This window comes from Tenrec ecaudatus, chromosome 11, assembly GCF_050624435.1.
Source record: "Tenrec ecaudatus isolate mTenEca1 chromosome 11, mTenEca1.hap1, whole genome shotgun sequence".
Taxonomy (NCBI): Eukaryota; Metazoa; Chordata; class Mammalia; order Afrosoricida; family Tenrecidae; genus Tenrec; species Tenrec ecaudatus.
The window spans coordinates 90,207,125-90,228,578 of NC_134540.1; the positions used below are offsets into that span (position 1 = coordinate 90,207,125).

Below are 21,454 nucleotides of genomic sequence, written 5' to 3' on the forward strand. Positions count from 1 at the left end.
ATTTTGAAAGCCTAATATGTTAAAAATTCAGTGTGTTTTGAGAACTATACACCAAAGAAACTGCTGCTGTCAAATTGATGGCAACTTTCAGTGACCCAGTAGGGCACGTGTAGGAAGAACTGCCCCATCTTTCTCTGGCGGGTTGCGAGGTGAGTTTGAAGTGCTGCTCTTTTGTTTGGCCGCCGAGGACTTACCTCAGCACCACTGGCTCCCTGGTGAAATGTACCATTAATGGAGGATTCTAGCTTCTCAGCCTCTAGTACATTTGACAGTCCCAGCTAACTAATTCAACCATTAAAAATCCATGAGAGTCCTGTAAAGATGGAGTCCACTCGATTCCCGTTATCCACGCTGACGAGTTTAGCAGGCACTTAGAACTTGTAACAGACGATACTCAAATGAAACAGCAATGATTATATTCCCCATAAGTTTTCCTTTTGTTCTTTATATATATGCATGTTTTCTATATTTAATATTCTGTGACTGGTTTGGCACTTTTTCCTTTTCACTTGAATTGGAATGTGCATACCATTTTAAACAATTTCCCTTAGGAAACCATATCTATCATTAAGATAAGAGGAGTTACAGAGAGTTTGACATTTTCCCCAGTGGTACAGGGGGTCAAATGTAGAATATTTTATGGCACAGAGTTATGTGAACTCCAAATGTTAGTGTTTAAAGCTAGGTCTGTGAAGACAGCGTGCCCAATTATTTATGTGATCTGCTGCTGCTTTGAGATGACAACAGCTAGGTAGTGTGACGGACCGTCATGTGGCCTGCAAAGCCCTAAATCGTTTCTCTAGTAGCCCTTTGTAGAAAAAAATGTACTAATTCTGGGACTAGATGGTTCTCGAGTATTTTTTGTTTTCCCGGATGGTGTAGGGGGTGAGTTGAAAGATTGCTGGTTCAAGTCTACACAGAGGGACTTCAACGTAGAGGTAGGAAAAGAAGAAAAGCCTGTTCTGCTTCCCCCAATCAACCACCGAGAGGGCTGTGGAGCACAGTCTTCCTTGCACACACATGTCCTTGGCCCCTAGCCCTTGGGACTGACTCCATGGTAACCGGTACTGATCATTTTTATTTCAGGTCAGTTTCTGGTATGTGGTGCACAGCAGAGCGGTCACTTGCAAGATTTTTCATTTGAACTGAGGAGAAAATAGTGGACATTTCCCAGGGTTAGAGAGGAAGTAGTCAAATGTAGTAAGTAGGAGAAGTGAGAAGGGGGATATCTTTCTTTGCAGACCAGTTGTTACTAGAGTCTGGTATCAACAGGTCATCTTGTTTGAGAGGAATATGAGTGGATGTCAACTTGAGCTTAATATATACAAGTAGCATGAGGATATCTTGGAAATCTTTTGTAGATTGGTAGAAACAGAAAGGATCTGTATGATTATTTGTGGCTTCATAAAACGGGATAGAGCCAGTCAAACACTGAGCAAAATTATGATCTAGTCTCTTCACTGTCCCAGATTCTGTTACTTGTCTCTCCATTTTCTAGTCTTTTTCATTTCATCTGTGGGGATGAACTTCCCTGCCCCCAAAGTGTTGTGAGAAACCAGGGACTTGTGTTTGTTCTTTCTTCTTTAATGCTTCAGAGTACATAGCATGGATAATTTCTCTTGAGCTTTACTTCTACTTTGAGGTATATTTTGAAGGGATTGTCTGAAGCCACTTGGAACTTTGGTTGGCTTTAGTCACTGGGTGACATAAGTACTCACCAAAAGGTTGGTGGCTGGAACCCACCCACAGTTCTCTGCCCGGGAGTTCCTGAGCCAGAGTCAGTTTGCCAGGGAGAGCCCAGATTGTGGGGGTACAGGAAGCAGCCCAAGAAGCCTCGAGGTACTGGCAGTACCACGGCTTATTTTTCTTTAGGGTCTCATTTTTTGGAAGTGCAGTGAAATTTTACCCTAACCCAAATTCATGCTAGTGTTGGTTTGCTATATAAAATGTAAATAATTTAATATATTTGGAATTCTCTTCTTTTCCCAACTTCAAAATCATTTTCTTCAGTGAGCTGGCATTTATGATTGTAATTGCTACTTTAAAAACAATGTACTAAAAAGTTTTTTTTAACAAATCTACGTGCTATAGTACTTTGTTCTTTTTCTAAGGCATAATCTTTGCTGTCAGCTTTAAGCTAGTATTTCTATTGGCCCTAAATTCAAGGGTTTATTTTCCTGTAAGAATGATTATAAATGCTTAATGTTCGATAATTAATCTTTTCAAATTTAAGCAGTTATTTAACTTTCTATCTTCATATGGCAACTTATTTTTTTGTTGAAATTATTTTATAGTAGATCTTCTCTAGACCATTTAGAATACTTCCTAAAAATAACACATGGGTGATTAGCAATCCATATACATACTTATAAAAATTAATGTAAGTGACACTGTTTTGCACAACTGTACTTAATATAACTTTGCCTCAAATTTTGCATTTCCTTATGTAATTAATATATTAAAAATGAGAAAATTTGGAAATTATTTCATTGGAATTCCCAACCAATGAAGTCTTACAGTACAGGAAAATGTCAGTTTTCATTTGTAGCAATTTCAGGCACTGCTACTTTATATTCTCAAACAATTGTTGGTTAGGGGATTTTCAAGTCTTTTTTGCCTCTAGTCAAACTTATTTGAACTTCCACCTTTCTTCAAAATGTATAGCACTTTTCTTTACCTCATGCTTAAAAAGAGAAGTGCTCAGTGTGATAATCCAAAGAGTCAGATTTTTTTGTTTCTGAGATTGGAGCTGTATAAGTATGATGGCTGTACTGCTGCCTTGTAAAATAGAAAACCCAGGTTTGCTCCTGATCTCATAACTTTCACTTTCAAAATGATTTTTGCCTTAACAGTAGCAACTGTTTGTGGGGACCATATACAGGGAGACTTCTAAAACACCTTGGAAAGTGGACTTTAAAAAGGAGTAGAAGGAATGAATACTCACTTTTTTTGAATGAAGGACCCTCATATATCAAGAGTCTGGATTGGTTGTTTTATTTGATGTAAACTTTCCCCTCTAATCTGATACCACATCTTTGTTTTGCATATAGCACACATTATCATGCTAGTTAAATATGGAAGCTTTTTTTTTTGCTGCTTAGTACTTAGCGATTTTAATTTCTCCATCTGCAGCTACCAGAATGTTTTGTGTTTTTAAAAGTTTACTTCACAGAACAGTGTGTGTTCTTTTCTTCCAGAGAGAAGCTACAACATGGAATTGCTTTCTAATTCTTAAATTTTTATTCAGCATCCTAATTAAGGTTTTCAAGTTCAACCATTTCTTTTATAATCGTCTTACTCAGATCTTTCTCTATATTCTACCACCACCTACTTTGATCTGAATTTTGGCCACTCTAGAGTATGAAGTAGCTCTCCGTAGAGTGATAGAAATCTTACCCTGGGGATGAGTTTTTAGGCTAAAGTGTTCTGAGATGCTAAAATGTTATACTCAAACAAGTTCTTAGTGCAAAACACAAACTAAACTGACTCCAGCTTTTAAAATCTGATGATAAATACTAGTGTCAGGACATCCTTAACTTCCACTTATAGTGTCACATGTTAGCATGAAATCTGCTTTGCGCAAACTTAAACTTCCTGGTAAGCCAATTTTTGCATTTAGGAAGCCAGTTGTTATGAATGCCATGGACAATTTTAGTACATGTTTGTTTGTTATAATTTTATCCAAGCTAAAGGAATTAATTATTAAAATTAAATACAGATAATATAGAATTCAGTTTCAGGTTAAGTCTGAAGTTGGCATAAATTTAGGTTCTTCAGACTAACATAAACGTGATCTTTAGACTTTAAATAGGAAGATGCCTTTTTAAAACCGTTGAGTATATTGATTTTTAAATTATCTCCCAAATCTTGCTTAGAAATCAATGATGTATAAGAGAGAAGTTAGTTACAGAACTAGGATGAATGAAAAATTGCTATAAATTTTTGTAATCTTTCGTATCACTCTCAGATAGTTAGTCAGTTCAGCAGGAGCAAGAACTGAGCTCAAAGGCTAATGGAATGTAATTCAGTTTTTTTGTGTCATGCAGCCTGAGAAATGCCAGTGGCCTGACAGCAGCAGACATTGCACAAACCCAGGGTTTTCAAGACTGTACCCAGTTTCTCTTGAACCTCCAGAATTGTCATCTGAACTGTTTCTATAATAATGGCACCTTAAATGGGGTTCATCAGAATGTATTTCCTAATCATATTAGTCTGGGAGCAAATCGAAAGAGATCCTTGGAAGAGTCGGAAACCATTGGAGTAAAGAAAGCTAGAACTGAAGGTGAGACTGCTTTTTGGGTGGGAAAGAACAGCTGTTTAATTTCTCATCTGATTTATGCCTTAGAGCTCCTTCAAGACCAGATCTTCACCTAAGGTGTTAATGTACCTCGATGGATTCTCGTGGTGGAGTGGTTCTCCCTGCTGCCACTACTCCTCCCCCCACCCCCAATGACACTTGGAGGATGGGGTCTCTTAAGGAAGGGTGTAAGAGGGCATGAAGTGAGGGGGCGGGGGGCTTATTTGTTATATCTGTTTGAAATGTAACTATTAAAATAATCTATCACTGTGCCTGATATTTTTTAATTTTGTGTATGATTCAGAGATTATAAAAGCTGATGGTAGTATGGCATAAAAGTTGTGTTTCTGTTTGGGACAGTAGGAGTCTGAGCACTGTGATTTGCCCTCATCTTGTCATCATACCTCACTTGATTATATATAATGATTTATCATGTAAGACCCAGTATTGCAGCTTGATGTCAAGACGAATATATAAGGTAACTTTTAAGGATCCCCCACCTATTGTGTGTATAATTTTTTAGTGTGCATACATGAAGAGTCAGTGGGTTTCACTTTAAGTTGGTAAGAAGGGGTGGGGGGTCAAAATGGAAATATGTATGTATGTGTATATCATTTTTTAAAAAAGAAAACAAAGTTAATAGCTTACATATCCATGAAATGGAAAGTTTTATGTGAGAACAACTCAGGATTTACAATAATCATACTGACATTATGACTTAAGATTTGGGCTCAAAGAATGAATCATTTATACAAGTATAGCACACGTTGTGAATTAATGAGTTTATCACTTAATGGCCTAGAACTTTTAGTTGACTTTATGTTTGATATGGCTCAGCGTTATCATCTTTCCATGCCATAGCTAGTTTAATGCAATATATTCCAAGCAAAAATATCCTCTATAAAGTTGATGACATGTCCACATTGTCACTCTGGCAAATTTAAGATCTTGCTTATTTTAAAGACCCTAGAAATTTTGTCACTGTTTTGTACAGTTAAATTTATATAATTATCAGGTTTGGACATAATTGGTAATTTCTTGAAAGATTCTATCAAAATAAGTGTTTCATAAAGATATATGAAATATTACAGCTCTTTTAGAATTTGTCTAGCAGTTTTCTGTTTTTTCCAGAAAACACCCTCTCCCCTCCCCCAACACACAAAAGATAATTATGGTGGCTCCCAAAAAGTCAGGGAAAATGGAATTAAAAGATACTGAAAATTTCCTTTAATATTCTGCCCATAAGTAAAGCAGAAATTTCAAAGGTACTGGTTTGATCACAATTATTGTTCTGCATTGTCATTTATTTGTGTGTTCTGATCTTTTTTTAATATATTTATTTTGCAAGAGGACTCTGAAGCATAATTCTTAACTTTTGGAACTACTGGTTCATGTCTTGAATGACAATATTAGTTTTTTTCCTCTATGTGCATGAACTAGATACACACACATGCATATTGGTTTCTAATTTTGCGTATTTTTGGCTGCATTTTGTTTTCCCTCCATACTGGTAAATTTTACATCCTAAATAATTTTCAAAAGTGATCTTTAACGTGATAAGATTTTTAAAGTTTTATTTTTTTCAATCCGTCTTTAGAAACCCTGTGAAAGAGTTCTACCCTGACACAAATGGACCAAGAGTCAGAATCAGCTTAACAGCAATTACATTCTTTGGTGTTGATGATATCTATATATTATGCACCGTGTTCATTTTGAGAAGTCATGCTGCATTTTTTGAGAGATTTTCTTCTCAAGTGGTGGTTCGTTTTGGTAGTTTCAAATTTTGCACTTTGGAATTCCTCACGGAGGTTTGCAAGTTACACTGCCCAGTCCTCGGCCCACAGGTGCTAATAAAGAGCAAGTGGTTGGATCCTGGCAGTTGTAGTCATTTTAATACCTGTCCTAAAACAAATCTTGAGTTCAACTGAGGCGTGTATTCCTTTGAGGCTAATAACGCCAGCGTTGTTCATTGCATGCTCATCGTCGCTTTGAGCGCTGGTTTTGTAAGGCTTCCTCATACTTGACTGAACCTGGTGGCATTGTTCGTGAATGTGTTGTGCTGCTCACCACAAAACCAGTAGTTGGAACGCCTCCAGACTCTTCCATGGGGTCACCATGAGTTGGAATCCATTCAGGCTGCAATGGCGGAGGCAACAGGAGGTGCTGTTTGATTTCTTGAAGTGGACGAATGTTGGGTTTGTCACTGTAGTTCGAAAATACCAGCCATTCTGACGGAGAAAGATGAGGCTTTCTTTTCCTGTGAAGAGTTAGAGTCACGTCTTGGAAACCGACGGGTAGTTCTCCTCTGCCTTGTAGCATCAATACTGACAGAATTGACTTGACGGCAGTGAGTTTGGTTTTTGGTCACTTGATAAGGGAACTCTCAATGTGGGAAAAATCCATTTTTTTCATTCCATTTTTCCGTCAAATTTTGAAACCCGTGTGTGTGTGTGTGAGAGAGAGAGAGAGAGAGAGAGAGAGAGAGAATTTCTGTGTTTCTAAGTACAGGTTATCTTCTCCACTCTTGGCTGCTCCATTTCTCTGGATTGGAGAGCATGATATATATTGTTTCATTTTAACCGTTATATGCTGAATGTGAAATGGGGTAAGTAAGATATTTATCATTCAAGACAAAAAAAATTTTTCAGCCATTTACCCAAATGCTCAAAATCATGTTTTTCTTACCTTGAATAGATATAATTCTATTTTCCCCTCCTAAATATGCAGTTTCATTTTTGTTTTTAATTGTAATTTCTGGTGTGCTGTTTTGATTTGCTGTTTAAATAGGTGTAAGCTTGTTTTGGACTCAATTTAAATTGCTCATAAGTGAGACTATTTTTTCCTCTTGTAACATATCTAAAATAATTTTGAGTAGCTGCATATAAAGGTATCTAATGTTATTTCATAGTACAATTTTGCTGTTTAATTTTTTTCAAGGCATCTGAGATGTCTCCGTTCCATTTTCCATGATCTTTCTGAAGTTCTCTCAGTTGACATTACAATATCTTTCATACAGTCATTCATCTCGATTATATAAGGGAAATTTGGTCAGAGCACAGACATAGGTAATTGTTGGGTGCCTGTCAGCCCGTCTGAATCCTGGCAGATCTACGTACAGCAGAGGAAGCACTGCCCCACTCAGCTATCATCGCAGTTGTCAATGTTTCAGGCATTGATGATAAGATGCGGTTAGGATTTTGGTGGGGTCAGGTGCCAGGTTGAATGAAGTAAAAAATTGGAAGTAAATAATTTGGTTGATACTGATTTTGGGGGGGGGGTGGCTGGAAAGTTCATCAATTTTATTTATTTGTTTATTTTACATTTTATTAGGGACTCACAACTCTTACCACAATCCATACATATACATACATTAATTGTATAAAGCACATCCATACATTCCCCGCCCCAATCATTGTTAAAGCATTCGCTCTCCACTTAAGCCCTTTGCATCAGGTCCTCTTTTTTTTCCCCTCCCTCCCCGCTCCCCCCTCCCAATGTGCCCTTGGTAATTTATACATCGTTATTTTGTCATATCTTGCCCTATCCAGAGTCTCCCTCCCCGCCCTTCTCTGCTGTCCCTCTCCCAGTGAGGAGGTCACACGTGGACCCCTATAATCAGTTCCCCCTTTCCAACCCACTCGCCCTCCGCTCTCCCAGCATCGCCCCTCACACTCTTGGTCCTGAAGGTATCATCCACCCTGGATTCCCTGTGCCTCCAGCCCCCATATGCACCAGTGTACAACCTCTGCCCTATCCAGCCCTGCAAGGTAGAATTCGGATCATGGTAGAATTCGGATCCAGGACCGGTTGGTACTGATTTTTATGAAAAGTTTGTTGGTGATGTTTTCTCCAATTTGAAATGGTTCTAATAAGCACTAGTATATAAATATATGTGTATAGGTTTTATATATATGAGGGGTACCCCCCCCCAATGTTTTTCCCCAAAGCTATATAATTTTTTTTACAAAATAACCTCATCACCTTCAAAGTACTCAAATACAACTGTTTGGATGGCTGACAGCACCTCCCTCGTTTTATTTTCTTCAGCTCTCTCATTCAAATTGGTATCGTTTCATGGCCTTCTTTATTCACAGAAACAAAAAGAACTTAATCGGAATGAGGTCAGGTGCATGCTGTTTTTACCAAAAAAACTGGCTCTCTGTGAGCAGGTGCGTTGTCCTGGTGGCAAAACCAGTCCCCAGTCTGCCACAAATCAGGCCTTTTTTGTTGCATGTTGTTAGGCAGTCTTTTCAGAACCTCTAAATAGAAAAGTTGATTAGGAGTCTGACCTAGTGGAACGAAGCCAAATGCACTACAATTGGGAATTTTTGTCCATTTGGGAAATTGATGGACTCCCATTACGAGGTTTGTCATCAATTGACATTTCACCTTTTTTGAACCAAGAAAACCACTTGTACACTTGAGTTTTTCCCATAGCACTATTGTAAGCTGTGTTCAACATCACAACAGTTTTATGCATTATTTTTCCTGAGCAGGAAACAATTTCACAGCCACATGTTGTTCTCCTACATCACATCGGCCATCCCCCCAAAATGAGGTTCAAGTGGAGTTGCTTTTATGAAAAAATTCACTGTGACTAGAGAGAAACCTTCCAACCTGACGCCACTGTGTCCACTGACTCAGAGCGCGTTGCTGGATGCTCTCCTTGTGGGAAAAGTGCATACTAAGAAAGCTCTGCTCCGTGGAGTTTTTTTGAGGGGTACCCTTATATACTGGCGTGTTTTTCAAACCCGAATTTCAAGGGAGCAATGTGTGCGGCACACTCGTTCACTTAGTATTCCCCTCTACCCTTGATCCCAGCCATGTGCTCACGATCATATCGTCGTGTTTCCCAAAGTGGCTGATCCTGCCCCTCAGGTGGTGATTGCTGACCCATCCTGAGGATGACTACAAAAAGAACCTACCCTCACTTAATCTGGGATGATGGGCCATAGTGCAAAGTTTAATTGCCTGGGACATACAGAATAATTTTGGTTGTATTTTTTCCCCCTGGAAAAGGGGTGGTCCCACATGTGATTGGGACACTTCAACAGAAAGACTTCAGAACTACAGATGAAGTTTCTGTGCTTAGTGTGTTTGGGCTTGCCAGCTTTCCCCAGCCAATCTTCAGGAAGACGTGGACTCACTGTTCATCTGTGCATTCCTTGGAAACTCAAGTTATTAATAACCTGGTTAGAAAAGATACCAGCCCCATCCATGAGTAAAACTTCATCTTGCTTGTAATTAATAATGTTCTGGATGTAGCTCCAGAATTTTGATAGCGGGGAGCAGTTTTGAATATTAAAAACCTAACTGAATAATCTACATCCTACACGGTAGTGGAGACAGGAATTGTCATAAGGCAGATTGGTAATAATCAGGTCTCAGGTGCCAAATTGGTTTCAGCCATGTTAACCTTCGAATCTCATATTACGTATTTAATAAAATTTGGGGGGAAATACCTATGATGTCTTTCAATTTTAAGTTGTGGATCTGTTGTAAAGCACTCTTTCTCAAGGATGAATCAAATTGATCAGATCATTGAATCTGGCTGTTTATTGTGCATGTTCACGAAACTTGAGTTCTATGGGAGAATGAAGGTAACTGACTTGTCGTGTCATATGTTAAAGACATGCTAGCCAATTGCTTAAAACATGAGACCCAAGTACCTCCATAAGTGAATTACTTACTTTTGGTACTAATTTAATTACACATAGAAATGTTTTATATGTGTTTTAAAACGTTTATTTTAATCTCACATTTGCAGAAATGGGCCATTTTTATGCTTATAAAAGTTTTACTAGATAGCACCTAGTTCAAAGTACAGCATGTTCCATCTGGGTTACTTGATACATAACATCTTAAAACACAGAAGGATACTTCCAGATCAAAAGAAAATCTAATTGTAAATGGTATTGTCAAACTCTGTGAACCTCATACATTTTATACTGCCTCAAGAGGCCTGGGTCTACTTTCAAAAGAGTACAGCCATTGGAAACCCTGCAGGACCCAATTTTACTCTGAAACCTGGGTATACTGTGAGTCAGAATCAACTCCGTAGCAACTGATTTGTTTGTTTAGAGGACCTTGCTCTCAAAGGGCTTGTGGGCCAACAAGGAGCCCTTTTACCCTGGTGCTATAACCTCAGGTTTCATGTGAAACCTTTTGACACAACTGAAATGCCTCTTCTGGGAGCAGAACCATCTGAGGCAGCTCCTGATAGTAAAACTTAGTTGCCATTTATATCTTAAAAGTGTGGTTGGTTTTTCTGTTTTGCCTCTTCATAAATAGATTTTGCTACCTTTTAAGTTAAAGACTTGTAACTCAAAAGGTGTTTCCAAACATGCCTTGTTAACAATGTATTTTAATATATTTCCTAAACATGTTTCATAGCATTTCATCTTCCTAACTTGACAAATGGCTGTACAGATTTCTCTTAGATGGTGATCTTAGTATCCAGATGCATTTATTTCTGCAATGAAACCACTCCATGTGTTTGTGTTATTTGGCCATTGTCTTTCATATAGTTGTAGAATCGAAGTAAGTGTTTAGGGATTTTGTTCGGTCCAGTGACTTGGGAATATAGAGACAGTCCTGCAGAGGTGTCCAGAGGCTTAAATCAGACCAACCTCTTAACCCTGCACCAGAGCCATATTGCTAGGGCATCTTTGAGGTTGGATTAGTGTCTTCTTGCTTCTCATAGATGGTGGCAGTTAGGCCTGTTTGTGGCTTCACCCTGTAGGACAAAATCCTGCTAAGTTTGACGCTAATTAGACTTTCATCATAAATATTCATTGTCTATACTAGAATATGGAAGCCCACAGGAAGATGGCACAAAAAATGCACATAGAACAAATTGATAAATGAAAGAAGGCACTCTTCCTGAAGTGACTATTTGGTACACCATTCTCAGGTGTGATGCTGAACAGTTACTCTTTCCTTAAGTTGGTGGGTGCCTAGAAGAAACTGCCACAAGGTGGTGCCACCTTTTTGGACTCAATCCAATATCCTTAAGATGGAGAGGCCAATTTTAATCTGGTTAAAAAATAAGATTTTTGCATGTAAAACCATTGCTACTGTATTGCTGCCCTCTAGCCCACTAATTGAGTACTGAAGAAATTATAGGTGATATGAATAAAGGAATATCTTAATTTCTAAACTAGGTTATCATTGAAGGGAGTTAGTAATTATCTTGAGGTTCTGTGGAGACAGATAATGAACTCTAGGATCTCTAACACGCTTCCCAAAGAGTTTTGTGTTTTCATAAAAACGCTGAAATATGAAAGCTTTTGGTCGGTTTCAGTTTTATCCTGCTTTATCAATGAGAACTTTTGTATCGGGATTAACAAAGACGGGTCAACTAGGGAGCCCTTATCAGGCAAAGCAGTTCAAGTGCACTGAACAGTGTGTGCCCTCAGGCTAGATGAAAGTGATTCTCCTTGCCTAGACTTCCCTCTGGCCCTCTAGTGGCAGGTGCTGAGAGAAAGCCCCTGGCTTTCTACTCCCACAGATTCAGAAGGGCAGTTCTACCCTGTCTCACAGGGTCGCTTAGTGTCAGCATGCAGTTTGTCTCTCTTTGTTTTAATTTTTTTTAAATAAGTGGTGGATACACCTTAGTGCCTGCTTTCCAGAAGTTCCCAATTATACCTACACTTGCAAGTTATCCTAAGGAAGGTTTGCCTTTTAAAAGCACAAGACAAAATCAGACATACTGAACACATAGTTACTTAAAGCTGTCTGAGTTGTGTTTCCAGCAAAACTTTTTTTTTAACCTAGTTCTGTGGTTTTGGTAGGCCAGTCCACCAGTCCTTGATGCCAGGAAGAAGCATTACCTTGTTTGACTTAGCAGACTTCATATAATATGGAAAGATCAGAGTTTTGGGGAGTCAGAAGGATTTAAAGCCTGACTCATTACTGGCAGTGTTTTACTTGGTCTCTGTTTTCTGCACAAACCCAGAAGGACATAGGGGTTAGTCATTGGTACTAGTCCTCTCAAACTTTCTCATGCCCCTCCTTTAAAAATGTAAGAAATTTTGTTGACCACTGATTTCTTTTAAATGAGCGTGCGTCCTGGTGAAGGTAGAGATTTTCCACCACTTTCCAGGGCTGTGGAGCAGTAAGAAAAGTGAGGGCCATAAAAGACTTAAGATCTGTGGTTTAGTGCATCTGGTTTTGAAGGAGGCTTCAAAGAGTTTGTGGAAAAATAGAATTAAAATGTCCTGGGGTGTTCCGTGACGTTTTCTAAGCCTCCACGTTTGATTTAGTGCTTGTGAGGACTTCTAGCCAAAACCAACACTCAAACCACATACCATACTTCTGTTTCTCTGCAGTAACCATTCAGAAAAGTGGTGCTGACCATTAGAAAGTGGCTTCCTCCAGCATGAACTCTGTATTTGATGGCCCTTTGCTTGAGTGCCTACACGGTTTGGGGGATAATCTGGAACTGCTGTTACAGCTGCTTCTGTGGTGAAAATCATTCATGTCCTGAGAAGATTAGAAGTGATTAAAGCTGCAAGGCTCAATTCTCTCTTTTTAAATGTTGACCTGAAAGGACCATTTAACACCGCAGATTATGGATTTGTTGTGTGTTTTATGTGGGGCAGAAATGACAGTGTTCATGGAAATAAGAAATCAGAATAGTACATTTGTAACAATGTTACAGTATTCATGACAGGGAAACAGGTCCACTCGGAGGATAACTGGGCAATTTGGTAAATTGTAGCTATACAGATGATGATTCAGCTTGTAGGATGCTTTAGTAATTAATTGATGGTGAATGCATGCATGCCATGTTAAATTAATGAAAATATAATTTATGGTAAGTTTTTATAAACGAGAGTGGTTGATCCTTGAGGGCAGAGGATTTAATAATGGAGTAGTATTTAGAGCAAAAGTGCTTAAATTTGCACATTAACTTCCACCGAGGAGACGAGTCATTTATAAGAAATGGACATTTTTAGGTTATCCAACTTTCTTGCAACTAAGACCACTATGTGTTGGTAGACACAGAAATCAAATGCCACTCACATTGGTTAAACTGTCCCGAATTTCAACCCTTACCTGATTTAATTTGCTAATAAAATCTGGATGTTTTTGAAATACAGAGATTGTTTTCCTTATTACAAGTTGTCTTAATGTACTTCTATAAAAGATCATTTGAAATACCATTTTTTATCACACGGTAGTGGGTGCTAAATTTGAGGAAAGTGCTTTGACTACAAAATATGTCTGTGGGCTACATAATAGTGCTTTGTATTCTTGAAACAAAGCCTGAAAAAGAATGGTTTAATCAAGTAAATCAAGAATGATCTGAGGTTTATGAACTGTAGGAGAAACTGCATACTTGGCATTGTATTACAGTAAGCTCATTAGTAACCGATAGATTTACAAACGACTGTAAAGTGTAAGGTAATTTGGCAAGAGGGAAAGAAGCGTTTGTCTTAAAGTCTTTACACGAGACTGAAACCATCTTTATTTTCTGTGCAGCTCAAAGCTTGGATTGTTTCATGTCACATGTGAACAGTGAAACAGAAGATGATGCTGACCAAATGCACGTTGATAGAGAATTGGCTGTTGTGACAGGTGGGAGTGGACAGTTTCCTGTTAACTGCAACACCAGTCAAATGGGTGAAGACCCCAAACACCGGGAGCGTGGTCCTGTCGGACCAAAAGAAATGGAGATCTATACTGTTTCCGCAATGCAAACCCCCTGCCGTTGCAAGAATCAGTATGCATATTATTTCTAACATAAGGTGCTATCAGGTTGTTTTGGGTTTTTTGCACTTTGTTCAGTGTTTTTAAAGAATGTTATTCTATTATTTGTTGGACAAGTTTGTAGCTAAAAGGATAAGTGTCTTGGGTGCATTTTATGGATATGAAAACGATAAGTGCAATATTTCTACTTTAATTTGAGGCTTTTGCTTACTCTGTGCCTTGCTTATTTTTAATGAGCTTTCTACATTTTTAATTTTCTGATACGTGAACTTTGGGTAAATATGCCAAACATGCCATTGCTTGTGATTTTACCACAATATTCAGCAAGGACAACCAGCTGTCAACATTAAGAACCAGTAAATGTGGTTTTGATTTGTAATCCAAATACACCAATCTAGAATCTTTACTGAAAAGTTTTGGTTTCTGTGGCATTCAGAATTAGTCTATTCAAATATTATATACTGTGTTTCACAAAGCACATTTTAGTATATATAACATTAAAACACTTGGTGGTCTTTTTCAGTGATTAAAAAGACAGACTCATTTCTAGCATTTAGAATATCTAAAGTGTCTCTCAATTTAATAATTTAATGCTTTCCCCCGTTTGTTTTAAATGGCTAAGAAAACTAGCTAGTTCTGTTCATGTTTAATATAGTTAGAAATACATAAAGATTATTTATGTTGCTGTATTAACAAATCACCCTTTAATAAGTCAAATTATTATATCTTTTATACTAAATTCTTCACTGGGGATAAAACAGTGCCATTTGCTTCCCAGATTTTCATGAAAATAGCATTTCTGTTCACTCTAATGAATGTGTACCTCTTTCTAGAAACTACAGGAGGGTTATGTGTTACCTTAATTAAATAGCTAGATTTTCCAGAAGGACTTCTGTCTAGCTAGAGTATTTAAAATATTCTCAGGTCTACTTAATCGTATCTAAAGATATAAGTAAAGAACCCCCGCCAGCCCAGTGGTTAAGTGCTTGACTGCTCACCAAAGGTTGGCGGTTCGAATCACCAGAGAGCCACTCAACCACACCCGTGGGGAAGGACCTGGTGGTCTACTTTGACAGAGACTGCCACCATGAGAGCCCGCCTCTGCTACCTGGGGTCACGGGAATCCAAAACCAACTGAAGGGCACCCAGCAGCAAGAACAAACAATAGAACTCATAATCAAGCTTTAAAAATAAATGATTACATGCTTCTGAAAAATGGGAAGCAATAATTCTTTAGCCTCCATTTATAAATTCCCAGAGTTTTCAAGTTCATTGAAAGACAAACCTTGAACATAAACATTGAAAATGTTGCATGGTACCTCAAGCAAAGTTCATCCTACTTAGCAGCTGTCCAGTGAGCATGCCCTTTAATGTGCACCATTTCAAATTCTAATACTGTCTTTGGTGGACTAAGTACCACTTAGTACATCACTAAAGAGTCTTTAAATCTATTTTGAGGAAAAAATATAAATATTCCCCTTGGGATAACTTAGGTCATTTTGTTTAATTTCCTATTTAATCTTTGAAATACCTCGTCTTGAGTTTTAAGTAATTGGGGAGCTATCTTGTTACTTCAGGGGGAAAATTTCATTCTTTTTGAGTTTCTAGCAGTTTGTAAAATAAAATTATATTGCCATTATTTGATGATTAATGAAATATTTAAAAGATGATTTTTTTAATTGAAAAGGACATGATTGCTTTTGAGACAAAGTAGAATGATAGGACACACAAAAACCTCTATCAGAAGTCCGTAAGGAGTGAAACTAAAATTAAGACGTATTAGGTTAACTAGACTTAGATAAAATCTATCTTTTAAATTAATAGAATGGAACTCATGGGTTGCTTTAATAGAGCGGAACATTGGGATAAAATTTAATATTACCACATAAGGTGTTTGTTTTTTTAACTATTCTCTAGACTGTTCTATGAATTCCTGTGAACACAGATATATACTGAGTCCCAATACACCAGGGGTTCTCAACCTGTGGGTAGCAACCCCTTTGGGTGTTGAATGACCCTTTCACAGGGTCGCCTAAGACCTTTGGAAAACTCATTTCCGAAGGTTTTAGGAACAGACACCACCACTCTGTCAGTCTCCAGGTGGGTCTGCCCACATGCAGATACGCCCACATATGAGTAGCCGGCGTGAAGACTGTTACCCATGCTATTCCATGCTTCGAGACAAAATTTCATTGATTTTTGTCTTTAGAAGTAAGCATTTTACAGTATATAATTACATATTTTGTGCTTAATCACTATGTATAACAGTAGCAAAATTATTAAGTAGCAATGAAAATATTGTGGTTGGGGTCACCACAACATGAGGAACTGTAAGAAAGGGTTGTGGCATTAGGAAGGTTGAGAACCACTGCAGTACACAGAAAAATAGCTTGTAATTGCCTACCGCAGCATGCTTGTACATTTTGTAAGCATCACTTTTCCTTAGAACATCTAAATGAATGTCTATATATGCAGATTAACCCATCAACATTGTTTCTAATGTAAATGGGTTTTGAAAATATCCCCCCAAAATGAAACCTTGAATATCATAGTCATTTTAGTAGCCGAATTCATAAACTGCTCAAGACTCTGCATGAGAATCATTGCTGTTCACAGTTCCCTTCTCTGGCTACTGACGCTCCCTACCATGCCAGTGCTCGCAAGTGGCATTTTGCAGAAGGCCTATATAGATAGATTTGAGTGTTACATTGGGGGCTGAGATTTGTTCCTTTCAAACATTACTGTTTATGCTTCCCTGACTTTAAAAAGTATTTTATGATGCTGCCGTACAATAGCTTGAAGACCTTTCTTTATTCATATGCTTCGTTTGCCACGGTTTAAATTTTTTTCCTTAAGAGCTGGAGAGTTTTTATGCTTTATTTCAATCCTCTGTGTATGGTGGGAGGGGCAGGGAATACCTGGCATTCCGTCTTGATGGGGTTTTGTCAGCTACGACTTTAAAAATTCAAAAGGAATCTTTACGTGAGGATCGTTTTCAGATGGCTTTTCACTATTGTTGGTGTTTTTCATACACTTATATAAATATGTCAACCTCCATTTATTAATTTGGTCACCCAATGCTACAGAAATTTGATAGATTTTTGCTATCTTACCCAGCAAATACTTCTGTTGTGTTTTATTTTTAAAAGCTACCTCCCTTTACACTGTTTTTACTTTGACAAAGAGCTGTTTGGTTTGGGGGCGGGGAGGAAAAACAAAAGAAATGCTTTAGAATTATAGCAGCCCTGAAACATTTAATCGTTCCTTCTCCCTCGTTGGTTCTGAATTTTGGTGACAGGTGTATTTCTTAATGCAGATGTGAAAAACAGTAGCTCCGTATCGAATACATTGACAAATGGATGTGTCATCAATGGACATTTGGACTTCCCCTCCACAACACAGCTCAATGGAATGGAAAACGGCAATGGCCAGTACTTAACAGGATGTAATGGAATTAGCAATGGACTTGTTCCGGGACTGCCATTGATGAGTGGCCAGGGTTCTCTGTCTATTAATAGCACTGAGGAGCACAGAAGGACTATGAACGTCAACTCTGACATGTGCGGTTCTCTGCACCTGAACGGAAGTCCAAGTAGCTGCGTGGCCAACAGACCTTCCTGGGTAGACGATATTGAGGAGAATTTGAACTATGGACACTACCATGGGTTTGGGGACACTGCTGAAAGCATCCCTGAGCTTAATAGTGTTATCGAGCATTCCAATTCTGTGAAAGTGGAAGAAAGATATGACAGCACTGTTTGGGGTACAATGCACCTTTATCATGGCTCTTAAGAGCTTCTGGCCTATTCTTTATCCAAAGTACATTCATTCTTCCTGTGAACCGACTCAGAATATTAATGTAGCATTAATTTGAAGGAATGCCACGACCTGTACTATTTTATATATACATATATATCTACTTGTTTAAAAAAGGAACCTTTTATTTATCAGTTTCCGAGTTAGTGTGTGCGTGAGTGAGTAGGGCTGATTAGTGCAGAGGTGCATAAATAGTGGGAGAGCAGCTCTTTTATGAGATTTGCTTTTGGTATTGAGTTTTCCTCTAAATAAAACTCGGCAGAAATCATCATGTTTTCTTTCATCAAATCACATCTGATCAAGATGAATTAGGCCATAAATGTGGTGCCTGGTGACCTGTCTACATTTATTTGCACATGAGCATCATCTTGAAGAGCTTGCTTCCACACCTTGTTGAGTTCAGGACAGAACACAGCTATTTCCCTATGCAAGATACAGCCTTACAACAGATTTCTTGTAGTGATTTGTACGAAGCCAAGAACTTAATGTCTTTCTCAATGTCGTTTGAACTTGCCCTTGTAACTCACCATGTGGTGAAGATCTTCATTGTATACACACATCATGCTTGGGGTATAAGTTATCTCCCTTTAATCATGTCAAGTAGATCACTGCCTTTTGTTTTTCGCTGAAAATAGGTTCCGCCTAGGGCTTCTGAGTTACTGTCTTTTTATTTTGCATTTTCTACTTTGTCTCTAGAACTTTTACTGCAGAGAACAGTTTCCTTTATGGGTAGTAGACATCCCTATCTGTACGCCCTGTCAGGCAAAAACATTGAAGTATTTGACTCGTATTTTCTTTTTTCCTTGTTTTTAATTTGATGGGGGAAGGTGTTCTGCTTTAAAATATATACTGCTTTGTATATCTGTGTAACAGAATTTTAGATCTCTGGATGAAACTACATTATGTTTATGGTTTTATAGATGTTAACTCTTGTTTAGACAACTTCATTACACTGCAAATACTGTAATGCATTTTTACTTTTCTGATTTTTTGTAATAAAAATTGGTGAAATAGACAATGTCAAAGGGATAAACCCGTGTACTAAGAGTGTTACTAACATTTTGCTTTAAAACTGCCTTTTGCAAACTGAATAAAAAGTCCTTACATTGATTTTGTCTCCAGGGTGTCTTCTTTGGGGAGGAGGGTGGTGGTGGTCAGGGACAGACTGGGAAGGAAGATGAGACTTTTTTTTGCATTGCATTTGGTTGTAAGAACTTACTTTTTTCTTTGGATTATCACCCTTGGCTATACTTTGTTTATTAATACCATAAAACCTGTGACAATCAGAACTTGACCGTACTGCCATGTTTTCTTAAGGACCTCAAGTTTTCTGTTTAGACAGAGTGTAATCTTAACCACTTTTGTACCATTTCCAGGGGAAACATTAGGATTTTCTGCTTCTGATAAGGCCTCTCCTGACACAAGTTCCAGCTTTCACAAGCTCTACTGTATTCTAGCCTTATGGACACACTGTCTTGATGAATCTCTGTTAAACGGAAGTCTGTTCCAGCCAGTGTCAATGACAAAAAGTCTTTATATAAATTATATAGTTAGTAGATGGTGGCAAAATAGTCATTCTAACATGCTTGCTTATTATTTAAAGCATTAAGTTATGCATATTCTTGTCATAGTAGACTGACATGAGGAGCTTAGGCTTTGAAAGTATTGCATCAACACCTTCCCAACATGAAGACAAATATGTGCATAAGCAAATGTGAAGAAAGCTGATGGTGCCCGTAGCTATCAAAAGGTATAGATAGCATCTGGGGTCTTAAAGACTTGAAGATAAACAAGCAGCCATCTGCTCAGAAACAAAGCCCACATGAAAGAAGCACACCAGCCTCTGACCACTGGGTGGTCAGGTACCTGGCATCAAAGAACAAAACATTGTAAATGAAGGTGAGTGCAGAGTGGAGACCCAAAGCCATCTGTAGCAAACTTGACACCCCTTTCAGAAGGGTCCTGGGGAGATGAGCCAGGGTGCAGTGGAGCAATGATGAAACAACTTTCCTCTAGTTGTTAATGCTTCCTCCTCCCACTATCATTCCCAATTCTACTTTACAAATCTGGCTAGGGCACAGGATGTACACTGGTACAGATAGGAACTGGAAAGGGAATCCAGGATGGATGATCCCTTCAGGACAAGTGGTTAGAGGGGATACTGGGAGGGTGGAATGGAAAGGGGGAACTGATTACAAGGATCTACATATAACCTCCCTGGGGGGTGGGCAACAGAAAAGTGGGTAAAGGGAGACAGACTAAGAAATGACAAAATAATTTATTCTCAAGGGTTCATGAGGGAGAGGGAGTGGAAAGGGAGGGAGGGAGGGAAATGGGCTGATATTAAGAGCTCAAGTAGAAAGCAAATGTTTTGAGAATAAGGATGGCAATAAATGTGCTTGACACGATGGATGGATGGATTATAAGAACTGCACGAGCCCCTAATAAAATTTTTTTTTTAAAAAGCAGAACTTATTTGGGGCTCAGAAAGGGTAAGTACGTGGTGCTCGTGCCCCTACTCAGTAATCAAGGCCAAACCAGACTTACCTTGAGACCTTTTTAACAGATTGAACCAAGACACCAAAATATTCTTAGTGTGTAAGAGAAATGAAATATAAGGGCATCCTCTGTTTTGACTAGTTTTTAAATTGCATTTTAGAGAGTTCGTTGTGAATTTTAAAAGTTTACAAAAAACTGTTAGGTGAATTTCTCAATACACAAAGAATCAAAACTTTTGATTGATTTTGGAATACATGGTCAGCCTCTGGTTTTCTTGGGGCAAAGTACCGCACAGCGACAGTCATGTTTCATACATAATTGATAACCAGATTAAATTATTCTGGCGAGACATCTGCATTCATGCATAAAGTTCTTGCTTAGACATACAGAAATTGTAGATGGAATTATACCTAAATTTTTCCCGAAGTATAGGAGGAGTGAATAGCGATTGATTTTTTAAAAGATTGGTTGTGAGCTGATACGGCATTGGGAGGCTTCAAGAAGTTGGTAAATTTGTTTCATGATCTTTTTATTCCATTTTTTCCATGAACTTTGTGAAGCCTTGTATTTTTTTAAACCAGTTAGTGGGTATGTGAAGGTTCTTTATACTCCACTTTGTATAAGTTTTTAATTTGGGGGTTTTTTATTTGGCTTTTTAGAGGAATTAATCTTATGGCTATCATTAACGATGGCCAAGAGTAAACTGAAATTCTAGACGAACTGTCACCTCATGTCTTTATTAGCATTTTTGTAGCATTGTGGCATGTCCCATTCATGTAAAACTTTCAGTTAAAAATAATTGGAATTGTACAATATTATTTGAGCTATTAAAAACTTTGCCTTAGTAAAGGCAAAGGAGAGCTGACATTGAATTTAACTTTCCATACTGTCTAGACGTCTAAGGCCTAAATTTAGTGGCTGGTTTTCACATTTGTATTCTTTACTGGTATGGGACCTTCTCTCTATATTTACTGATAGAAAGTTTTCTTACTTGTCTTTTTCTGAGTAATAAATAGTTACCAAAGTTAAGTTCATGCAGAACTATTAGTATAGCTCAAAGACCCTTTTACCCTCCTTTATACTAGCCACAAACATTAGGAAAATGAAAAAACATTTTAAAAGTTCATT

At 38.1% G+C, this 21,454-nt stretch overlaps 1 protein-coding gene and 1 non-coding gene across 2 annotated transcripts in view; both read left to right on the forward strand.

Annotated features, from left to right (window-relative positions):
- ANKRD10 (ankyrin repeat domain 10) overlaps positions 1-18,937 on the forward strand; it is a 41,734-nt gene extending 22,797 nt beyond the window's left edge. Inside the window, exons 4-6 of the mRNA XM_075563419.1 lie at positions 4,047-4,282; positions 13,784-13,879; positions 17,328-18,937. Of these exons, the coding sequence (XP_075419534.1) occupies positions 4,047-4,282; positions 13,784-13,879; positions 17,328-17,803 (808 nt within the window). The 3' untranslated portion in view covers positions 17,804-18,937. The remainder of the gene's footprint in view (positions 1-4,046; positions 4,283-13,783; positions 13,880-17,327) is intronic.
- LOC142461962 (U7 small nuclear RNA) lies at positions 5,378-5,438 on the forward strand. The gene has a single exon (XR_012787121.1). It is a non-coding gene; the product is annotated as a U7 small nuclear RNA (small nuclear RNA).
- Positions 18,938-21,454: the final 2,517 nt, after the last annotated feature.